At 45.8% G+C, this 22,884-nt stretch overlaps 1 protein-coding gene across 1 annotated transcript in view; it reads right to left on the reverse strand.

Moving 5' to 3' along the window:
• Window positions 1–2,453: 2,453 nt before the first annotated feature.
• The window catches only part of LOC141121775 (uncharacterized), a 161,772-nt gene continuing 141,341 nt past the window's right edge, over window positions 2,454–22,884 (reverse strand). Inside the window, exon 17 of the mRNA XM_073611494.1 lies at window positions 2,454–5,466. Coding sequence (XP_073467595.1) covers window positions 3,968–5,466 — 1,499 coding nt within the window. The 3' untranslated portion in view covers window positions 2,454–3,967. The remainder of the gene's footprint in view (window positions 5,467–22,884) is intronic.

Here is a 22,884-nt window from a genome sequence, read left to right on the forward strand (position 1 = left end):
CCTGTGTAGAGTGGAGCTCCACTACAGGAAGTGGAGGTCACATGATTTTTGTGTAGAGTGGAGCTCCATTACAGGAAGTGGAGATCACGTGATTTCTGTGTAGAGTGGAGCTCCACTACAGGAAGTGGAGATTACATGATTTTGTGTAGAGTGGAGCTCCACTACAGGAAGTGGAGGACACATGATTTCTGTGTAGAGTGGAGCTCCACTACAGGAAGTGGAGATTACATGATTTTGTGTAGAGTGGAGCTCCACTACAGGAAGTGGAGGTCACATGATTTCTGCGTAGAGTGGAGCTCCACTACAGGAAGTGGAGGACACATGAGTGGAGCTCCAGTGACTGTAGTCTTCAGCACATACTGATCCATTCTGTTGTTATTATTTATTAAGCCTGGGATTTGCAGAAATACAAGAAGATATTTTGGGAGGTTTTGTACTTTCCGGTAAAGTATTCTCCTTGTAAAAACAATTGTTTATTATTTACCAATTTATATTTTTGTTGATGATGGAAGTTCATGTTTATGTTGGAAGAAAAATACAATCCATGTCTCTAATCACAATCTCATTCTCCTTGTTTGCCCTCCTTCATATCAACTAACAGGACCAAGATTGAGACACACACAGATCTCCACATAAAAAATGTTTTACAGTTCAATGGTTTGTCGTCATTAAACCTCCATCTTCTTGAAAATCATATCTGTTCTGGTGCAAATATTAGCCACTTAATAGATAATGATAGACATATGCACACTGAAATATTTCATTTTGGAATTTCGGCTTCGTCCGAAAAATAAAATTATTTAATTACTTCCGAAATTCGATTTTATTGATTTTGTTTCATTAAAAATGCATTCGTCCGAAAATCCGAATGAATTAAGGTCGAATCTATCAATTGAAGGCTTATGGTGTCTGTCGGATGTTCTAAGAAGATTCGATGAAGCAGCTAAAGTAAACTGTACGACGCTGCGATCATACATTACCAGTCGGATGCTCCGCCCACAAGTTATAGTAGAATTCTAATGTTGTTTGACTAGTAATATTGTAATTATTAATTATTATTACTAGTCAAAGAACATTAGAATTCTTCTATAGCCTATGGGCGGAGCATTTGACCGTAAATGTCCGCTCGTGGCAATCGTATGCTTTTAGCTGCTTCGTCAAATCTTCATGTCGAACGGTACTATAGATATTTTTGATCGTATCAAATGATACTATACTTGTTTGTTTCTGTTCATGTTGAGCGGTCTACCCCAACAGTCAGCCAATGGAATTGCGTATTAAAATTCAAGCATATAACTTTCTTCCTCTGCATTCCTAACGGTTCCAAGTGTGATGGCAGCATCCGGCGGTGGCTCCAGGCAGTTCGACCCCATGGAGGTTCCTGGCCCTTCTATGGAGGCAGCAGCAGCACCACCCCCACCATCAAAAAAGTGCAGGAGGGGGACACAAGCTGCAACCAGCAGGAAGCGTAACCTTACGTGGACTCACATTGAGTCCCAGGTCCTTGTAAGGGAAACGCTTCCTTACTGGATGCAGCTGTGTGGCCCCAGCTCCAGGGAGACCACTTTGGAGTGGAAGCGGGAGAAGTGGGAGGAGATCTCCTGAAAAGTTGAGGTGATACAGCGCCATCAGTGTGATTCGTCTGCCTGACGTAAATAATTAAGCGACATAAAACGGTAAGTAACGTGTCTTTTTTTTTTACATTTTAAAAATCACATATGCCTAAAAACAAGTCCCCCCCACACACATAAACATTACCACTGCACTCTATACACAGGACTGAATATGACATATTCCTGACCACTGCATTCTATACACAGGACTGTATATGACATGTTCCTGACCACTACACTCTATACACAGGACTGTATATGACATGTTCCTGACCACTACACTCTATACACAGGACTGTATATGACATGTTCCTGAGCATTGCACTCTATACACAGGACTGTATATGACATGTTCCTGACCACCGCACTCTATACACAGGACTGTATATGACATGTTCCTGACCACTGCACTCTATACACAGGACTGTATATGACATGTTCCTGACAACTGCACTCTATACACAGGGCTGTATATGACATGTTCCTGAACACTACACTCTATACACAGGACTGTATATGACATGTTCCTGAGCATTGCACTCTATACACAGGACTGTATATGACATGTTCCTGACCACTGCACTCCATACACAGGACTGTATATGACATGTTCCTGACCACTGCACTCTATACACAGGACTGTATATGACATGTTCCTGACCACTGCACTCTATACACAGGGATGTATATGACATGTTCCTGACCACTGCACTCTATACACAGGGATGTATATGACATGTTCCTGAGCACTGCACTCTGCAATTTTGGGTACCAAAGATTTCATCATTGCACCGACACACAGAATATTTTTTTTTTATTTAATACATATTTTTATTATAATGTTACTTATAACAAGATTGCAGTCATAGAATTGGGAAATAATAAAAGGAAGAAATCCAACTGGTCAGGAAAATGACTTGTCTGGAATGTGGAGGCGGAGTCATTATTAATTTGTGTACAATACAATACACAACGTGTTACATTATTATAACAAAGTATTTTAGAAAAGATCACACCATAGAAAATGGGGGAAAGTAGAAAATACACCTGGATATGAAGGTGACATTTGTGTACGAGGAACACTTTAACAATTACCACCATTTTATTCACCAGGGCCTCTGCTTTCAGAAAATATATGTTTGAGGTTTTATCTAATCTTCAGGCCCAAAACCTCCATATTAACATGTGTGCAAAAATAATGGAAAAACAGCTCTGGCAGTGAAAGGGTTAATGTGAGCTAGATGGGATCACTCTGCTGTGGTCACACTCTAAACATTAGAGCTCCCCCTAGCTGCAGCCTGGTATTAACATTGCTAGGAGGTCTATTCATTTATCTGCTACATACTTCCCCTCTTTATATAAACATCTCCTGACATTTAGGGGTCTATTCATAAATAATTTACATAATAATTCACCCAATGAAAATACATGTACATTCCTTCTGTGTGAATGAGGGGAAAATGGAGTTTAATTGGCTTTTTGCTGGTCAAATAATTTCCATTGATTTAAAATAGAAAATACTACATTTGCCACTAGCTGGAGATAATATCTATTATACTTAGCGCCATCTAAAGTCCAAACATAGTATTTCTCATTTTAATTCAATGGTTAGTCTAATAGTGTTAGCTTATTTAAGTTATATCCTTCAGTGTGTACTGTACTGATAAGTGTATGAGTATGATCTCAGGTATTATATGAAGACATGTCTGATGAAGGAGACTAAGAGGTCTATTTTTAAAAAAATGTATTGGACTAATGTGACAATCATTCATCCAGCTGTTTTTTTTGGCTGTGATTTAACGCTGTGATTTCCTATGATCATAAACTCCATCTAGTGGCCATAATGGGGATTTTTTCCTGAAATTCCTCAATTAGTGCAATACTGCATTATGGTAATTAGATGGAGTCAAGGAAATCAGAGTATGAAATAAAATACGGCCAATATTCATCACAGCTGGGCGAATGCCGGTCATAATCATTCAACTCATTTTTTTTTCAAATAGACCTCTAAGTGTTTGTGAAATCTTCCATCGCAAAATGTACTCAGTCAATGAAAGGTAATGACTCCATTTTTATTTTTCTACTGCTATCAATGACCAACATGGTACAACACTTCATCCATGTCTTTGGTGATCTCTGATCTCCTTATGAACTGTTTCTTACATGATGAAGATCAGCCATGGAGTATATCTGAGGTGTATATCAGGGTGTGCTTCCTCCCCACATGAGAGCTGTGATGTCCAGCAACAATCATATAGAAGACATTTCCCGCACTCAAGGCACTAATACACCTTGAGGGTTGTGTGGGATCTCTGATGAACAGGAAGACAGGACTTCAGTGAGGAACAATTCCCTCATTCAGGACAGGAATACGGCTTCTCCCCGTGTGAAATCTCTGTTATGTGTAAAGACTGGACTTCTGAAAAAAAACATTTCCCACACACAGGACAGGAATATGGCTTCTGCCCTGTGTGAGATCTCTGCTGTGTGTAAAGACTGGACTTCACTGAAAAACATTTCCCGCACTCAGGACAGGAATTCGGCTTCTCCCCCAGGTGCGATCTCTGATGTGCGTTAAGATTGGACTTCTCTGAAAAACATTTTGCGCACTCAGGACAGGAATACGGCTTCTCCCCCGTGTGAGATCTCTGATGTTTGGAAAGATTGGCCTTCTCTGAAAAACATTTCCCGCACTCAGGACAGGAATACGGCTTCTCCCCTGTGTGAGATCTCTGATGTGTGTCAAGAATGGACTTCTGTGAAAAACATTTCCCACACTCAGGGCAGGCATATGGCTTCTCCCCTGTGTGAGATCTCTGATGTGTGTAAAGATGGGACTTCTGTGAAAAACATTTCCCACACTCAGGGCAGGCATACGGCTTTTCCCCTGTGTGAGATCTCTGATGTGTGTAAAGATGGTACTTCTGTGAAAAACATTTCCCACACTCAGGACAGGAATGTGGCTTCTCCTCCGTGTGAGATCTCTGATGTGTGTAAAGATGGGACTTCACTGAAAAACATTTCCCACACTCAGGACAGGAATACGGCTTTTCTCCTGTGTGAGATCTCTGATGTATGTAAAGATCAGATTTCATTGAAAAACATTTCCCGCACTCAGGGCAGGAATATGGCTTCTCTCCTGTGTGAGATCTTTTATGCACTTTAAGATTGGATTTAGAATGGAAACACTTCCTGCACTCGGGACAGGAATACGGCTTCTCCCCTGTGTGAGATCTCTGATGTGTGTAAAGATGGGACTTCACTGAAAAACATTTCCCGCACTCAGGACAGCAATACGGCTTCTCCCCCGTGTGAGATCTCTGATGTATGGAAATACTAGACTTCTCTGAAAAACATTTCCCACACTCAGGACAGGAATACGGCTTCTCACCCGTGTGAGATCTTACATGCCTATTAAGATAGGATTTAAATTGGAAACATTTCCCGCACTCAGGACAGGAATGCGGCTTCTCCCCTGTGTGAGATCTCTGATGTCTGTAAAGATGGGACTTCTGTGAGAAACATTTCCCGCACTCAGGACAGAAAAACGGCTTCTCCTCTGTGTGAGTCCTTTTATGCACATTAAGATCATATTTAGAACGGAAACACTTCCCACACTCAGTACAGGAAAACTTCTTCTCTGTTGGAAGGACAGCACCGTCCCTCACAGTCTGAGGTTCCTCAGGATAAGAGGAATACGATGGTCCATCTACACTGTGTGGTGCCGGATGGACATTTGAGGTAGTCGGGTTTTCTCCTGGACTATACTGTGTGATGTCCTCATCTTCTACTTTACAATCTGGAGACAAAGTGAGACAATCCTCTGAGGTTTTCCTCATCTCACGTCCATCTACTAAAATAGAAATAAAAAGATTATTACTAGACATGAGCAGATTGGTTTCCCTAAACCAGGAGTCCGCCCACATCAGGCAGCTTTGTCTCTGAGGATCTTACAATTCCACCCTCAAGGTAACTAGTAAATGGGTCCTCTGTAGGGCGCAAACTAATGATTATTTTCAGAATTGATTAGTTGGCCCATTATTGTTTCCATTAATCGATTAACTGGATAAAAACCTCAAAAAAATGATGGTGTATAATTTAGTTAATATTCTTGAATATCTATATACAGCGGTAAATATAAATATCCAGATATATAGTTGGATATTTAATCCACTCTGAGAATAACAGACAGATAGATGTATTATTAGAGGGAGAATCTGCTACATATCAGATTTAGAGATCAACATTATTTGTAGTCAGAGTCTTCAAGTGTGAAATGCAATACTCCTAATAACCAAGGCCTGAGGTGTGCTTTGACCTGACTGGTTAGTATGGCTGAAAAGAGGGCATACCCTGAAAGTAAGAATAAGATAAAAGTACTATGAGTATGTATGAAGGCTGGGGGAAACGGGTGGGTGGGAACCCAGAACCGCCGACAACACCGGCCCTGACAGAGGAGGGGGCTTAAATAGTCCTCTCAGACTCCTCCCACAAATACAGGCTGGCCTCCGGCCAGACTTACACTTGTAGTCAGAGTCTTCAAGTGTGAAATGCAATACTCCTAATAACCAAGGCCTGTGGTGTGCCTTGACCTGACTGGTCAGTATGCCTGAAAAGAGGGCAAAAATACACCAAATTTAGGTGAAGAAGGGAAGGTAACAATCCTTTAAGTGGAGTAGCGTGCGCCCGGATGGCAACTGTAAGTATCTGGTAAGTATCCGCTATGACGGGAGAAACCCACAGACTCCTGACTTGGTGATGAGAAAGACCCCCCTATAGAACCTGCGAAGCTTACCCAGAACCCAACTAAACGTCCCGTGAAAGATTGGATGAGCCTGATGCCAGAGACAACCCAGACATGAGAATGAACCGCTTGTGAATGAGAGGATACGTGGGGGAAAGGGAGCAAGGGTTGGCCCGAGGAGCCCCTGCAAAATGAAGGCCGCGAAGAACGAAATACTTCACATGGACACCAGTGAAGTAGCTCCTTGAAATGCTCCCCTACCCCTGGCCTACCCATACTTGGTATGGGGAAGTGAGAGGGTGAGTGCAAAAGACAACTGGCAGGATACCTGATGATGTGATGGAGTAGGCGGATAAGGCCCATGCACTATGGCAATAAGCATCCTCGAACATGGAAAAACCATGCCAGAGACAGAACACCGGTCCCAGCTGATTCAATCGGATCGTGCTTCAGCCCGAAACCTGACAACCGAGTCTGGCCCTCCTTCCTCGGCTCAGGATTCAGACTCCAACCCGGGGAAATAAGTCCCATGGCATATACCATCGTACCCAAAGTGACTGAAGACCCCTCCACCTGGAACAGGCTGGGGATTGGAAAAAAATGACTGGACTGACGTCCCTGAGCAGTTCTCCAGGCAACGTCCTAGACAAGAGATCGGAGCCGAGAGTGGAATGCAGAATCATGATGACGTTTGCCCAAACCTACCACTTTAAGGACCGTCAAGGGGACATGGCTCAGCACACACTGAGAGAGACTATAAATCCCTGGGCGGTAACCAGGGCCTCTGCAACAGGACATCAACTGAAAGAAAATTGACGACTGCTTCCGACCCAAGGGTGAGCCCAGTGGTGAAATGACATCTGCACCAGTCAACTAGCCCTAACAACGGGCAGGACTAATGGAAGTGAGTGCAAGCATGGTTGATGTCAGTATGGATGCCAATACAGCCCAACCTGAGAACACAAACTACAGAAATGAGAGACAACCAGACATGAGAACAACAACGCCCCTCTGTGCCTACCCAAGTATGAGAACGTGACCAGAAATGTCAAGACCACTGCGCGTAAATTAACCTGATGATGGACCCCCCCACCACCACCCTCGTGTAAGTGTCAAGTGAGCCCGAGTAACCTGCAGCGCAGAGACAGGTAATTAAACTGAAACTCAGGGCCGGTGTAATCACAGACCATGGTGGGTGGTCGTACAGGTGTAGTGAATGAACGTGCATCGTATGATGTATGGTATATGGGCGAGAAGATTGTGGTCAACAATCATTAACAAACGAAACCTCAGCCGTATGGATCTGTAGACGTGACAGATCCTGATATGTAAGCCCTAGCTAACTGACCCAGGTACAAACATGAACAAAGATACAATGAGACATGACAAACAACAAAGATAAAAATAGCTACCGAAGTATATGCCGTGACTGAACAACAACGCCGCTCTGAGAAACGCTAAGGCTGATAGGCTATGACCGAAATGCTGGGACTGAACGCTGAGGCAGAAACGCTATGAAATAAATCCTGGGGCAGAAACGCTATGACAGAAAACGCTATGACAGTAATTCTGATACTGAACGCTGAGTCAGAAAACGTAATGACCGAAATCCTGGGGCAGAAACGCTGAGACTGAAATGCTGAGGCAGAAATGCCATGACAGAAATCCTGGGGCAAAAACCCTATGACAGAATGCTGAGACTGGAACGCTGAAGCAGAACTGACAGAAATCCTGGGGCAGAAACGCCTAGGAAGAAATGCCATGACAGAAATCCTGGGGCAGAAACGCAGGGACATCAACGCTATGACAGAAAAGCTGAAACTGAACACTGAGGCAGAAACGAAATGACAGAAATCCTGGGGCAGAAACATGACAGAAACGCTGAGACTTAGACGCTGAAGCAGAAATGCAATGACAGAAATCCTGGGGCAGAAATGCTGAGGCAGAAATGCCATGACAGAAATCCTGGGGCAGAAACGCAAGGACAGCAACGCTAAGACAGAAACGCTGAAAACTGAGGCAGAAATGAAATCACAGAAATCCTGGGGCAGAAACACAACAACAGAACGCTGAGGCAGAAATGTAATGACAGAAAACCTGGGGCAGAAGCGCTATGAAAGATGCTGAGACTGAACACTGACAGAAACATGCCATGATAGAAAAATGCCATGACAGAAAAACGCCATGACAGAAAACCTGAGGCAGAGATGCCATGACAGAAATTCTGGCAGAAAACGCTATGACAAAAATTCTGGGGCAGAAAACGCTATGACAAAACCCTGGGGCAGAAAACGCTATGACAGAAATGCTGAGACTGTACTCCGATACAAAAATGCTGGGGCAGAACGCTGTGACAGAAATGCTGGGGCAGAACCCTGTGACAGAAATGCTGGGGGAGAACACTGTAACAGAAATGCTGGGGCAGAACACTGTGACAGAAGTGCTGGGGCAGAACGCTGTGACAGAAATGCTGGGGGAGAACGCTGTGACAGAAATGCTGGGGCAGAACACTGTGACAGAAGTGCTGGGGCAGAACGCTGTGACAGAAATGCTGGGGCAGAACGCTGTGACAGAAATGCTGGGACAGAAGGCTGTGACAGAAATGCTGGGGCTGAACGCTACGACAGAAATGCTGGGGCAGAATGCTGTGACAGAAATGCTGGGGCAGAACGCTACGACAGAAATGCTGGGGCAGAACGCTGTGACAGAAATGCTGAGGCAGAACGCTACGACAGAAATTCTGGGGCAGAACGCTACGACAGAAATGCTGGGGCAGAACGCTGTGACAGAAATGCTGGGGCAGAATGCTACGACAGAAATGCTGGGACAGAACGCTACAACAGAAATGCTGGGGCCGGACGCTATGACAGAAATGCTGGGCAGAACACTATGATAGAAGTGCTGGAGCACAACGCTACGTCAGGAATGCTGCGGCAGAAACACTATGACAGAAATGCCGGGGCAGAAACGCTATGACAGAAACGCTGCGGCAGAAAAAGGCTATGACAGAAACGCTGGGCAAGAAAAACTCTATGACAGAAATGCTGGGGCAGAACAATGCTATGACAGAAACGCTGGGGCAAGAAAACGCTATGACCAAAAAAAACGCTATGACAGAACTCCTGGGGCAGAAACGCTATGATAGAAACACTGACCAAAGAAAACAAAGTAACCCAGTAAAAGCAGCAATTTATGTGGTTTACATCCTCCCCCTCTTGCCGAGCCAAGCCCTGCAGACACTGAATGTACCTTATGTAAGTTTGCGAATGACATGCGACTAACCACAATGAAAAACGATAATAACTGATGACAACCCAGCATGGTACCCTCGTGGAGCTGGATGAGCATGGGGATAGGAGTCAGTGGCGGCAGCCGATCACCCCCCCGGGCACCAGGCGGGCGGCTCACTTGTGGAGCTGGATGAACATTGAGACAGGAGTCAGCAGCGGCGGATCACCACCCCTCACCTGGCGGAAACATTGGGAGAAGCGGGAGGGCGCCCCCCTAGATGCTGGATCTGCCTAGGGAGAAAGGAGCTGGTGGGTGGGTGGGCGGCCGATCGCCCCCCCCGGCGTGAACACCGGGAGAAGCGGGCGGCCCCCCTCGTGATGTGGGATGTGTCCAGAGGTGACAAGGTGGGTGGGCCGGTGGAACCGATGTAAGCACCGCCACCATGATGCAGCCGATCTCAGCCCCACCCCCCTTCTGAACCCAGAACCACCCATAACGCCGGCCCTGACAGAGGAGGGGGCTTAAATAGCCCTCTCAGACTCCTCCCACAAATACAGGCTGGCCTCCGGCCAGCCTTACACTAAAATATACAAAAGATGTAAAACGCTGTTTTGCAGATGATCAGACAGGAGTGTAATATAATATGATGGATGACAGACTCCCTTGTCATAGAAAGGTAGGCGGGTACAAGCTCCCTGCGCCTGATGTCACTTATGCTAGCCGTACAAAAACTAATTTTTCTTTCAAAAAAACATTCATCCAATTTTCTAACCATTAGTGGGGTCAAATCGGCATTCATTTTCCACCACAGTGGTCGCTCCCCAGTGTTACCCCTTTCCTGCCAGTGACATTTATACAGTAATCAGGGGCTATTTATATCACTCATAGGTGTGCGCAGCCTATTGCATCCCAAAGCTCAAACACACATGCCTGTGTGTGTGTATGTATGTGTGTATATATATATATATATATATATATATATATATACATACACACTATATTGTCAAAAGTATTGGGACGCCTGTCTTGACATCCCACTCTAATGCCCCGTACACACAGTCGGATTTTCCGATGGAAAATGTCCGATCGGAGCGTGTTGTTGGAAATTCCGACCGTGTGTGGGCTCCATCAGACATTTTCCATCGGATTTTCCGACACACAAAGTTGGAGAGCAGGAGATAAAATTTTCCGACAACAAAATCCGATCGCGTCAATTCTGACCGTGTGTGGCCTGTTCCGACGCACAAAGTGCCACGCATGCTCAAAAGAAATTCCGACACGGAACAGCTCGGTCAGTTAAAATGAGCGTTCGCAATGGATACAGCACTTTCGTCACGCTGCAATGTTAAAAATGGTTTAATACAGCGCACTCTCTTCTTCTTCTTTATAATGGGACAAGAATTAAGTAGTTTTGCTGCTCATATTCACACACACTTCTCACAAACTAATTTCTTTACTATTTATCGGGATTCCCTCAATATATTTTGATATATTTTGATTTGTCACATCTGACATCATTATTTTTATTTTTTTTTTGGTTTTTAAGGCCAATTAATTTTTTTAGGGTTTGTATTTTTTTCAAGGCGTATTTTTGGTTTTTGGGATTTTTCTTTGTACTCGTGAACATTTTTGTGTGTGTTTTTTGGGTCAAGTTACCACAACACCATTAATATGTTGTTCTATTTAATTTGTAGGAGATTGTTTGGTGTTGTTGTCCCTTGTTAATTTCACATTTTATGTTACAAATGTACCTGAATCGTCACCAACAAACTGTCCTTTTTCAATGAAAACACACATAGGAGAGTATAATTTCCCAAATAAAAAACTTTTATTAAGGGGTCACAACTAAACAAAGAGGGAGGCAACGCTGGAGAAACAGCAGAAATGGGTGAAGCCTTGGACCCCCAGGGCAGACATCAATAATTTTCACGCAAAATTGGTGGCCTGAGGAGTCCTTATCTAAGGGAGGGCAGTCTGGTCCAGAAGTCACAGAGATCCAGAAAGCAGCAGATGACATACATGTCCCCAGGCTGTGGTCATACAAGAGACTGCAGCTTTTGTCAGACCAGACTGAACCCAGGGCAATCACTCTCTGGTCTTCTTTCCACGCTTCCTTCCACGCTGTGGCTGTGGTGGTGGAGTTGTGGCAGCAGGAGGAGGAGGAGGATGGTCCAACTCAATCACGTCGGTCTTGGATGTTAGTTCCCCACTCACCCCCTTACTTAGGACTTTATAAAGCAGGTCCTCACACAGCTTGCGTTGACCCTCCTGCATGCCCTGCAGTTTTGTGGCAGCCATGCAGGCAAAGGGCTCTTCAGGAGTGGGTAAGGCTCGGAGGGATGCAGAAGCCTCCTGAATGAGCCTGAGCGCAGAATCCTGCATGGGAGTCGTCTTCCTCGCTCTTTTATATGGAAGGCGGAGGGGAGGAACCTGCGATTCGGTCAGGCTGCGACTGGTCCCAGGCTTCTCTTGGCTGACACTTAGCCCCGCCTCCTCCTGGCTGCCACTAATCCCCGCCTCCTCCTGACTGCCACATTCCACAACCTCCTCCTGGCTGAGGTCTTCCTGTGTTTAAAAAAGGAAAATAGTTTTAGTATTTTATTCATCAATCACACACAATTTTCACCTTCTGACTGTTGCAAATTGAATGTTAACAAATATAACTGATGATCATTCTGAGCCCAGCATTTTTCATTCTTGTCCCAATTATTTTTGCCCACTACTGTCTATTGATATGTAAAACACTTTTTTTAATCAGCAATTAGTGATCAATACTAACATCTAGTAAACATCATTTCTTTATTGTCCTGAAATCTGTAGAACAATGCTATACCTGACTCCAGCTGGGCTCCTCCACTTCTTCCTGGCTGGAAGGCCCAGGTTGGACATCGGAAGCCTCAGCTGGGGTGGAAGGAAGAGTGGAAGGAAGAGTGGAGAGGGATTCCCTGACTTCAGTGTGGTCTGACAGAAATCGCAGTCTCTCATAGTACCACAGCCTGGGGACATAAACGTCATCTGCTGCAGCTCCGGACCTCTGGGAATCTGTGACCTTCTTGCGCTCCCTAAGATAAGTGCTCCTCAGGCCACCAATTTTGGTTTTTTAAATAGGGGATGGTTGCTGTGGGGACCACTGGCTTCACCAACTCCAGCAGTTTCTCCAGCGCTGCCTGCCTCTTTTGTTTATTATTGTAATGGGGATGTCTCACCTGCCACAGACAGGGCAGCTCCCTGTATTTGTCTATGAACAGGGGGAGGAAGTTGTGGTCATTGAAGCCATCCATTTTCTCTGCAAGACACAACACAAGACAAACCCTAAGGTCAGGCCAAACTCTCCTAATCTTGTTAAAATCTAGGCTTCTATTTCGAAGCAGTATAGGCCCAAGTTTAGATCTTGCCTTCGTTATCACGATCGGCGCTTTCAATGCTCCTTCCTCCACTCACAGATCGTACGTAATACGCACGCGTGTTACACTTTATACACATTGCGCATGCGTGTAACTCCGCCCGCCCCTGACATTCTTTCTAGTCTATTCCCCGCCCCTTTTCGTTCTGCGCAGTGGGGGAAGAGCACATGGCGGACACACAGTAGGATCGTGCTAATTATAGCAACGAGGAGGAGGAAAGCCCGGAGCCGGAAACGTCCCGATCCAGAAGGAGATTTAAGGCCTCAAATATGTCCTTTGGGGAGATGTTGGAGATGGTGGACATCCTGAAGAAGGCCGACTATGATGGGAAGTATGGACCTTACCCCAACCCCAATGGTCGAAAGGCCAAGATAATTGGCAAAGTGGTCAAAAGTCTGCACCGGAAATTCGGGGTACGACGATCGAAAGATCAGCTCAGGAAACCGTGGTCGGACCTCAAATTACGAGAACATGAGCAGTACAGAAAGATCCGGAGAGTGCTGCAAAAAAGTAAGTAGTTGTCCTGTGTTCCTATTCTTTATGTTTCTTACGTTCGTGCTGCTCCATGTGCTTTTCTTCCAAGTGTACATTTTTTAATGGCAACTTTCATGTTCATGGGCCCATTATTCGTTCATATCAAACATTTTTCGTTCGGCCTCTAAAACACCATTGTTTAGGCCATATGCATTTGGCCACATTTTTTTACGCCCTACTTGTCAGAAACTAATTTGGTTGTGTAGATGGCTTTGTTACTAGAATGAAATGCAAACTAGATTCTGTGTAAGGAGAGGACACTCAGCAGCTGTTTTCACATCTGGACACTGGAGCACTAGTGTGGGACACCAGAACACCATTTTTATTAGGGGCCCACACAGGTGCTCCAGTGTATCCTATGGGGGGTCTCCATCTGTGAACCTTGTACCAAACAGGTAAAGTATTGAAGCTTTACAAAGGACACTGAAAACACTACATTTTTCACTCGGCCAAAACAGGCAATTGTACCCCACTTCCAAGCAATGTTTCATATTTATAGTTCTGCCATCAAATCACTGTGTGCTAAGTATAGCATTTTTGTTTTACATAGGGGAGAAAAGACTCGGAGGACACCCCTCATCCGAGGAGACCAGAGACCCCACACCTCTGGAAGAAGGGGAAATTCCCCCAAACCAAGAAGTGCAGGAGGATGAAGAAGACGTGGTGGAACTAGTCACCACAACAGGTGAGTGTCTGCGACCACAGGCTCAGGTAAGAGATGGATGCCGGCATATTTTTGATACCTGTTTTTGTTTGGTTTCTCTCTTTTTAGGTGATTGTGATGTTGGGGATCCAGATCCTTTCACATCAGAAAGTGCCCAGATCCTGATCGGGGAGATCACGGGGTGTAATTTACAATTGGAAAACCTAAAGAAAAACATCAATGATGTCATCCAAAAAAATAAGAACATCATTGATGTTTTGGGGCGAGTTTAAAACCCCTCCCAATCCCTTGGTTTTTTGGTGTGCTCCAATGTTCAAAATGTTTGCAAGATTTGTAGGAAAACCTAATTTGTAGGATGCACACAGTGTGCCAACATGTGCTATCTGCCATCACGGGAGATCAATGGACGCGTTTTGGGGTTGCAACCCCTTCCTCTATAATAAAGTAGCTGAGAGGAAGGGGTTTCTCCCCCAAAACACGTCCCTTGATCCCCCGTGATGGCAGGTCGCACATGTTGACACAATTTGCCTTTTCCTGGGGTGACTTCACCCCATCTGAACGCAATATCAAACACAGTTCTTAAATACTCATGTCTGATATTGCCTTCAAGTTCTACCAAATGTGAACTTTGTAAGTTCAAGATTTGTGTCTTTCTTGTTGGTTTTACACATGCCTGTTTTATCTTAAATAAATGGACCTTTATCTGGTTTCTAATGCTACCCCAAAAATAGAAAAACAACAAACATGTATGTTTGTTAGAAAAACCTTTGCAAAATGCACATGTGATTGTGCAGGTATTAAAGAGATTGTTAATCAAGAATGTGTGGATTATTGTGTCAACGCTAATAAAACACTTTTTTGGTGATGCAATTGGTGTTTTCTATGAAAATGTGGGTTATTTCCTAAGGGCAAATCCTCTTTGCACTACAAGTGCAGTTTCAGTGCAGTTGCAAGTGCACTTGTAGTGAAAAGTGTCTTTGCCTTTAGTAAATAACACCCAACAGTGCTTTGTATAAGGTTACACAATCACGCCATTTTGTGGACTCAAAACATTTCTGTCAGGGTCAGCTAAAACAAACACAAGCAGTAAATGTCCAAAAGAATTTCTTTTTTTGCTTTTTTATTTGAAAAAGGCTTCACAATTTGAAGGCATATTGATGGCCCCCCTACCCGCAAAGAACTCCAGGTATCGTAACCGGACATCACGGGCACTCAGGGAGGGCAAGCCAGGATGGCCGCTTTCAAGCGCCGTCATTGTTGTTTCAGGTATCACTCCGGCCTCAGGCCCAACTGAGCCAGCATAGTTGGCCGAATGTTTCCGTAAAAAGTTATGGAGAATACAGCACGCCATGATTATATGATTAAGTTTATACTCCGCCATATGGATAGGTGTCAGAAATAGGCGGAACCGGCTGGCCAGGATTCCAAATGTGTTCTCCACCACTCTTCGGGCTCTGGCCAGCCGGTAATTAAAAACCTTCTGTTCCGGGGTGAGGGTCCTCATAGGGAATGGCCACATAAGGTGGTCCCCCAGCGCAAACGCTTCATCAGCAACGAACACGAATGGGAGTCCTTCCACATTGTCCTCTGGAGCTGGCAAGTCCAAGCTGCTATTCTGGAGACGCCTGTAGAACTCCGTCTGGGCGATGACTGCACCATCGGACATCCGGCCATTCTTCCCCACGTCCACATACAAGAAGTCGTAATTAGCCGACACCACCGCCAACATCACAATACTATTGAACCCCTTATAGTTGAAATAGTAGGACCCCGAGTTGGGTGGTGGGATGATGTGGACATGTTTCCCATCAATCGCCCCTCCGCAGTTAGGAAAGTCCCACCGCTGGGCAAAGTGGGAGGCCACAGTCTGCCATTCCTGTGGCGTGGAAGGAAACTGTTGAGGAAAAAAAAAATTAATATTTTTGCACAGAAACATGGCAAGCAGATTAGGCACAAACATTCTGGAACAACCTCCAGATAGCATTTATTAAGGGGAATTTAACAACACCAAAGTATAAGGTACACCTATCATATTCCCCCTCCCCCCCTCTCATGGGCCATTTCTAACATTATGGGGGGTGTGGAAATCTTGGACAGGTAACCCTCTTCACTTCATTGAGAGATGAATGCCTAAATACAGGGTATTACTTGGAACAGCCCCTCCTTAGTTACACTATTGGCAGCCCACTGGACAGGTAAGAAGTGTCCGAATACAAAGATATAAATACACACTGTACACATTTTAACATTCTGCTATTACCTGTCTCAAGATAATAATAGGATCTTAAAAATTCAAACAGTACCATTTGAAAGTATACAGGCAGGCCCTTGCACTACATGCTTTGGGGAATTCATACATAAATCAGAGCACAAAAGAGATGGGTATAGTGTGTATGGGTTTGGCAAAGTCAGCAGATAGATGATTGAGGATAGAGAATTGGGATCAGCTGACTTAGCAGTTGGGGGGGGGGGGGTTACTAAAAATGATTTGGGGACACCACAAAAAAAAAGCCTCTGGCACTCTGCCTGAATTTAAAGCAAAAGTAACATTTAAAAACATTTTAGGGGGTGTTTGGGGTAAAGCACTACTATGGAGCTGATAAAATACATTGTTTTAAGTGACTACATGCGGTAAATATAGGGCCCATAGAGCATGCTGAGGAGGTCAGTGAAGGCAAATATGTATGAAGGACTTAAAAAATTAATTACATAAAAATCCAGCATGCATGAGAACAAAGGGGACATTCACAGCATAATACAATCATGGTAATTAGGGAATGAGGAAAGAAATACAATATATTATCAAACATTAAATACAATAAAATGTGATATTAAAGGATAAAAATCTTACCTTCATTTACTCCTTCTGCAGGACCTGGATGATGGCAGAACAGGTCTCTGGGATAATGATCCCCAGAGCCTGGGGGGAGATGCCTGTCGAGAACTTCAAGTCCTGCAGGCTTCTCCCTGTCGCCAAGTACCTCAGGGTAGCGATGAGCCTCTGCTCCGGAGTGATGGTTTGGCTCATGCAGGTATCCTGCCTGCTGATATAGGGGGTCAGCGAAGCCAACAGACGGTGAAATACGGGGTCCGTCATCCTGAGAAAGTTCCTGAAATCATCAGGATTATTCTCACGGATCTCACGGAGCAAAGGCATATGAGAGAACTGGTCACGCTGAAGCAACCAATTCTTGGTCCATGAACTCCTCCCCACCCTGTTCATGGACTGGACTTGTGTCAAGGTCAGGACCCCAACACCAAGCCCCCGCACAGCACGAACTCTACGAGGAGTATGCATACGAAACATGGCTAGAAAACGGTCGGCTGCTCAGAACGAGGTAACAGAAAGCACTGAAGAACAGCAAGGCCTGTGAAGAGCGACCTGAAAAACAGTAACGAACGAACAAGAACACAATGACTAATTAAAGTCACGCGGAACTTGCTTGCATGCACTGAAGAGCAGATACAAACCCACAAGCACAAACTGAAACGGCAGAAAACGATCTGAAAACCACGAGTCTGAAAAAGCGCAAATCGTCTCTCACCACAACTTTTACTAACACGAGATTAGCAAAAGGAGCCCAAAGGGTGCCGCGCTTGGTTCTGAACTGGCCTTTTCTAGTCTTGTCGTACGTGGTGTACGTCACCGCGTTCTTGGGGATCGGAAATTCCGACAACTTTGTGCGACCGTGTGTAGGCAAAACAAGTTTGAGCCAACATCCGTCTGAAAAAATCCTAGGATTTTGTTGTCGGAATGTCCGATCAATGTCCGACCGTGTGTACGAGGCATTAGTCCGTAGAGTTCAATATTGAGTTGGCCCATCCTTTGCAGCTATAACAGCTTCAACTCTTCTGGGAAGGCCGTTCACAAGGTTTAGGAGTGCGTCTATGGGAATGTTTGACCATTCTTCCAGAAGAGCATTGGTGAGGTCAGGCACTGATGTTGGATGAGAAGGCCTGGCTCGCAGTCTCAGCTCTAATTCATCCCAAAGGTGTTCTATAGGGTTGAGGTCAGGACCCTGTGCAGGCCAGTCAAGTTCCTCCACCCCAAACCCGCTCATCCAGGTCTTTATGGACCTTGCTCTGTTCACTGGTCCAAATCATTTGGTGGAGGGGGGATTATGGTGTGGGGGGGGGGGATTATGGTGTGGGTTTGTTTGGTGGAGGGGGGGATTATGGTGTGGGGGGAGGGGGATTATGATGGAGGGGGGAGGGGGGATTATGGTGTGGGGTTGTTTGGTGGAGGGGGGATTATGATGTGGGGGGGAGGGGGGATTATGATGTGGGGGAGGGAGGATTATGGTGTGTGGGGTTGTTTTTCAGGGGTTGGGCTTGGCCTCTTACTTCCAGTGAAGGGAACTCTTAAGGCGTCAGCATACCAAGACATTTTGGACAATTTCATGCTCCCAACTTTGTGGGAAGAGTTTGGGGACGGCCCTTCCTGTTCCAACATGACTGCACACCAGAGCACAAAGCAAGGTCCATAAAGACATGGATTTAGCAAGGGTGGTTGGAAATGAACTTCAAGTGCAAAAATTACATTACAATAGTAACTAAAACATATAAAATTGAATGTAACAATCTAAAAAATAAAAATTCCAAAGTGCTATAATGGTGGGAACCTCTCAACAAAAAAGCTGTTGCACTTGAAGTTAATTTGTATTGAAGTTATCTGTAGAGGGGTTTCCACCATCCCTGCTAAGTTTAAAAAAAATGTTTATGTCTTCTTCTCATTTTGATGTGTATTACATGTGACATCACATATCACTGGAATTATTACACTTGAAGGTAATCTGTATGAGAAATATCTATAGGAGGAGTTTCCACCATCCCTACTAAGTTTCATTTTGTATGTCTTATTCTCAGTGTGATGTATATTATATGTGACGTTACAGATCACAGAGACCGCATTGTGGTAATATTGAAGTTTATTGAGATTTCCATACATTAGAGGCTTCCACCATTATTAAGTTATTGATCAGTAAGTTAGCGCTGCACCTTTTTTTTTTTTTTTTTGTGGTGTGGGAACACATAACAGTGCTTAGCGGCAGGCCTTTTACTGACACTTTTTTTATTTTACCTTTTAGATATTTTATATATTATATTTTAGATTTCAGCTGTGCCCAACCAGGCTGGCCCCCCATGGAAAATGTGCCTGTCTGCTGAATTCATCTCCCCATTCCTGCACTCAGTGCACTGATGGGCATTGATAGGTGCCACTGGTAGCACTGATGCCCACTGATAGGCAGCACTGATTGGAACTGCCTGGTGGCACTGATTGGAACTGATAGAAAGCACTGATTGACAACACTGATGGACACTGATTGGCAGCACTAATGGCACTGATAATCTGCACTAACAGGTGGCACTAACAGGCAGCACTGATTGGCAGCATTTAGTGGCACTGAGTGGCAGCACTGATTGGCACTGGCAGGTGGCAATGACTGGGGGAGAGGGGGGAGTATCACATTGAGCAGATCATGAGGCTTGTAAGATCCACTCAGAGTGTGAAAATGAGTGGAGCTGTCACAACTCAGCTGTGATGTCGGGGGTGGGCAGGACTGAACAGCTATCTAAACACCAGCTAATGATTGGGCTGCTTAGGAAAGGGGGGCGGAACAACATACACATAGCAGCCCGCCCAGACCCCATCCCATTGGCTGGTGTTTGATAGCTGTTCTGTCCCGCCTATCCCTGATATCACAGCTGAGTTGTGACAGCTCCTCCCTCTCCCTGCAGTTACATTACATGACAGTTTCACACTCTGAGCGGCTCTTACAGACCTCACAATCTGCTCAATGTGATTCTGTCTCACAGGCAGCGGGGGCTTCTCAATGCTTGGATGCAGAATTTCACAGCAGCCCAGGCAGATCTCAGGATACTAACATACACAGGGTGATTAGGGTGTGCCCAGGCACACCCAGCACACCCTGTGCACACGCCTATGATAGCACTGATTGCTGTATAAATTTCAATGGTCCAAAAAAGTGTGCGATCTGTCCGTCGCAATGTCACAGTCCCGATAAAAAATCACCATTACTAGTAAAAAAAATCTTGCGCAAACTAATCAATATACGCTTATGCCGCATACACACAATCGCACATTCCGGCAACAAAATCCATGTTTATTTTCCAACGGATGTTGGCTCAAACTTGTCTTGCATACACACGGTCACACAAATGTTGTCGGAAATTCCAAACGTCAAGAACACGGTGACGTACAACACATACGACGAGCCAGTGTGGCTCCTCTGCTTGATCCCGAGCATGCGTGGAATTTTGTGCATTGGAATTGTCTACACACGCTCAGAATTTACGAGAACGGATTTTGTTGTCGGAAAATTTGAGATCCAGCTCTCAAATTTTGTTTGTTGGAAATTCCGGCGGAAAATGTCCAATGGAGCCTACACACGGTCGGAATTTCCGACAACAAGCTCCCATCGAACATTTGTTGTCGGAAATTCCGACCGTGTGTACGTGGCATTACTGTGATTTTTTTTTTTTACCAAAAATATGTAGAAGAATATATATTGCCCTAAACTGAGAAAGAAATTCATTTTTATTTTTTTTAATCTTGGGATATTTACTATAGCAAAAAGTAAAAAATATTGTTTTTGTTTCAAAATTGGCGCTCTTTTTTTGTTTATGGCGCAAAAAATAAAAACCACAGAGGCGATCAAATACCACCAAAAAAAATATCTATTTGTGGGAAAAAAGGATGTAAATTTTGTTTGAGTACAGCGTCACACGACTGCACAATTGTCAGTTAAAGTGACGCAGTGCCGTATCGCAAAAAATGGCCTGGTCATTAAGGGGGAAAATCTTCCGGTCTGTAAGTGGTTAACCGCTTGCCTACCGTGCACTTTCACCCCCTTCCTGCCCAGGCCAATTTTCAGCTTTCAGCGCAATCACTTTGAATGACAATTACGCGGTCGTGCTACACTTTAACCAGGCCCGGACTGGCCATAGGGCATACCGGGCGTCTGCCCGGTGGGCCGCCTGGCTGTCGGGCCGCATGTTGTAACCATGCATTCACTCCTCTCCATTCTGTCATCGTTTTCCAACTCCTGGGGGGCAGGGCAATGCCAAGTGAGCGTCGGCCGTGGTTGCTCGGTGACCAGTGCAAGGCCCGCCCCCCAGGGGTGGACTGACTATTCAGGCTCTTGGGCTGAGTGCCGAGGGCTGCGGCCAGTAGGGGGACCTATGAGGACCTCCTGGGTGGACGGGGCAGGAGGGATTTGGCCGCAGGATGGGTGGCGTCAACGGGCTCCTGGTCCTGAGAGGGAGGGGCCGATAGAGCCCCGGGGAGGAGGAGGACACTTCCTGGACTGGGTAAGTGTTATTGGATGTGACGCTGGGAGGAGGGACCGGCGAGCAGCTGGGGAGGAAGAAGGGGGGTCGTGAGAGAGGGGGGAGGGTGTAGGCAGTGGGGGGGTAGTGAGAGAGGGGGGTAGGAAGTGGATGGTAGTGAAAGAGGAGGGTAGTGAGAAGGAAAGGGTGGGTTGATCAGTGTATCTGCTATGTCCCACCATTATACTGTATAAAGTACAGTACATCCCCCATCCACATACACAGACAGGGGAGAGACCACTCCGAGAGGAGACTTGTCTATATATGGGTGGGGGATGTACTGTACTTTATACAGTATAATGGTGGGACATAGCAGATATACTGATCAGCCCACTCTCTCCTTCTCACTACCCCCCACTTCCTACACCCCCCTCCTTCCTCTCTCACTACCCCCCCCTCCCCCCTCTCCCACTACCCTCCTCTTTCACTACTTCCCACTTCCTAGACCCCCCTCTTTCACTACCCCCCACTTCCTAGACCCCCCTCTCTCTCACTACCCCCTTCCCCCTCTTTCACTACCCCCCACTTCCTACCCCCCTCTCTCACTACCCCCCCACTGCCTACACCCTCCCCCCTCTCTCACGACCCCCCTCTTCCTACAACCCTATCCCCCTCTCCTTCTCTCTCCCTCTCCCCCCTCTCTTCCTACACCCCCACCCCCTCCTGCCTACACACCTACTCCCCCTCTTCCTACACCCCCCACCCCCTCTCCCCCCTCTCTTAGTACCCCCCACTGCCTACACCCCCTCTCTCACTACCCCCCTCTTCCTACACCCCTCCCCCCTCCTTCCTCTCTCACTACCCCCCCACTTTCTACACCCTCCTCTCTTACTACCCCCCCCCCCCACTGCCTACACCCCCTCTCTCCCTACCCCCTCTTTCTACACCCCTCCCCCCTTTTCATTCTCTCTCCCTCCTCTCGCACTACTCCCCTCTCTCCCTCCTCTTACCTAAATCCCCTTCTCCCCCTCTCACTCCCTCTCCTTCTCCCTCCCCTCTCTCCCTCTTACCCCCCCTTTCCCCTCCCTCTCTCCCCTTCCTCCATCTCTCTCTCCCTCCTAGAGATAGATATACGGCGGCAAGGCGGCTCCGCTGCTCCAGATCATGTACCTAGTATGTGAGCTGACACTTCCGGGTAGGGAGTGCACACCACTGGCGACACGGGCGTGCTGTGACTAAACACAGCAGATGTCGATCACCGGGTGCACCTGCCGATCATCATGAATTTACACAGGACAGAGCCCTGCCTGTGTAAACAAGGCAGAGCTCTGTTCTGTCAGTGGGGAAATAATAGATTTTCTTTACCTGCAAAGCAGGGAATAAAATCCATGACTTCCCTTAGTA

The sequence above is a fragment of the Aquarana catesbeiana genome, unplaced genomic scaffold (genome assembly GCF_042186555.1).
Source record: "Aquarana catesbeiana isolate 2022-GZ unplaced genomic scaffold, ASM4218655v1 unanchor229, whole genome shotgun sequence".
Classification (NCBI taxonomy): Eukaryota; Metazoa; Chordata; class Amphibia; order Anura; family Ranidae; genus Aquarana; species Aquarana catesbeiana.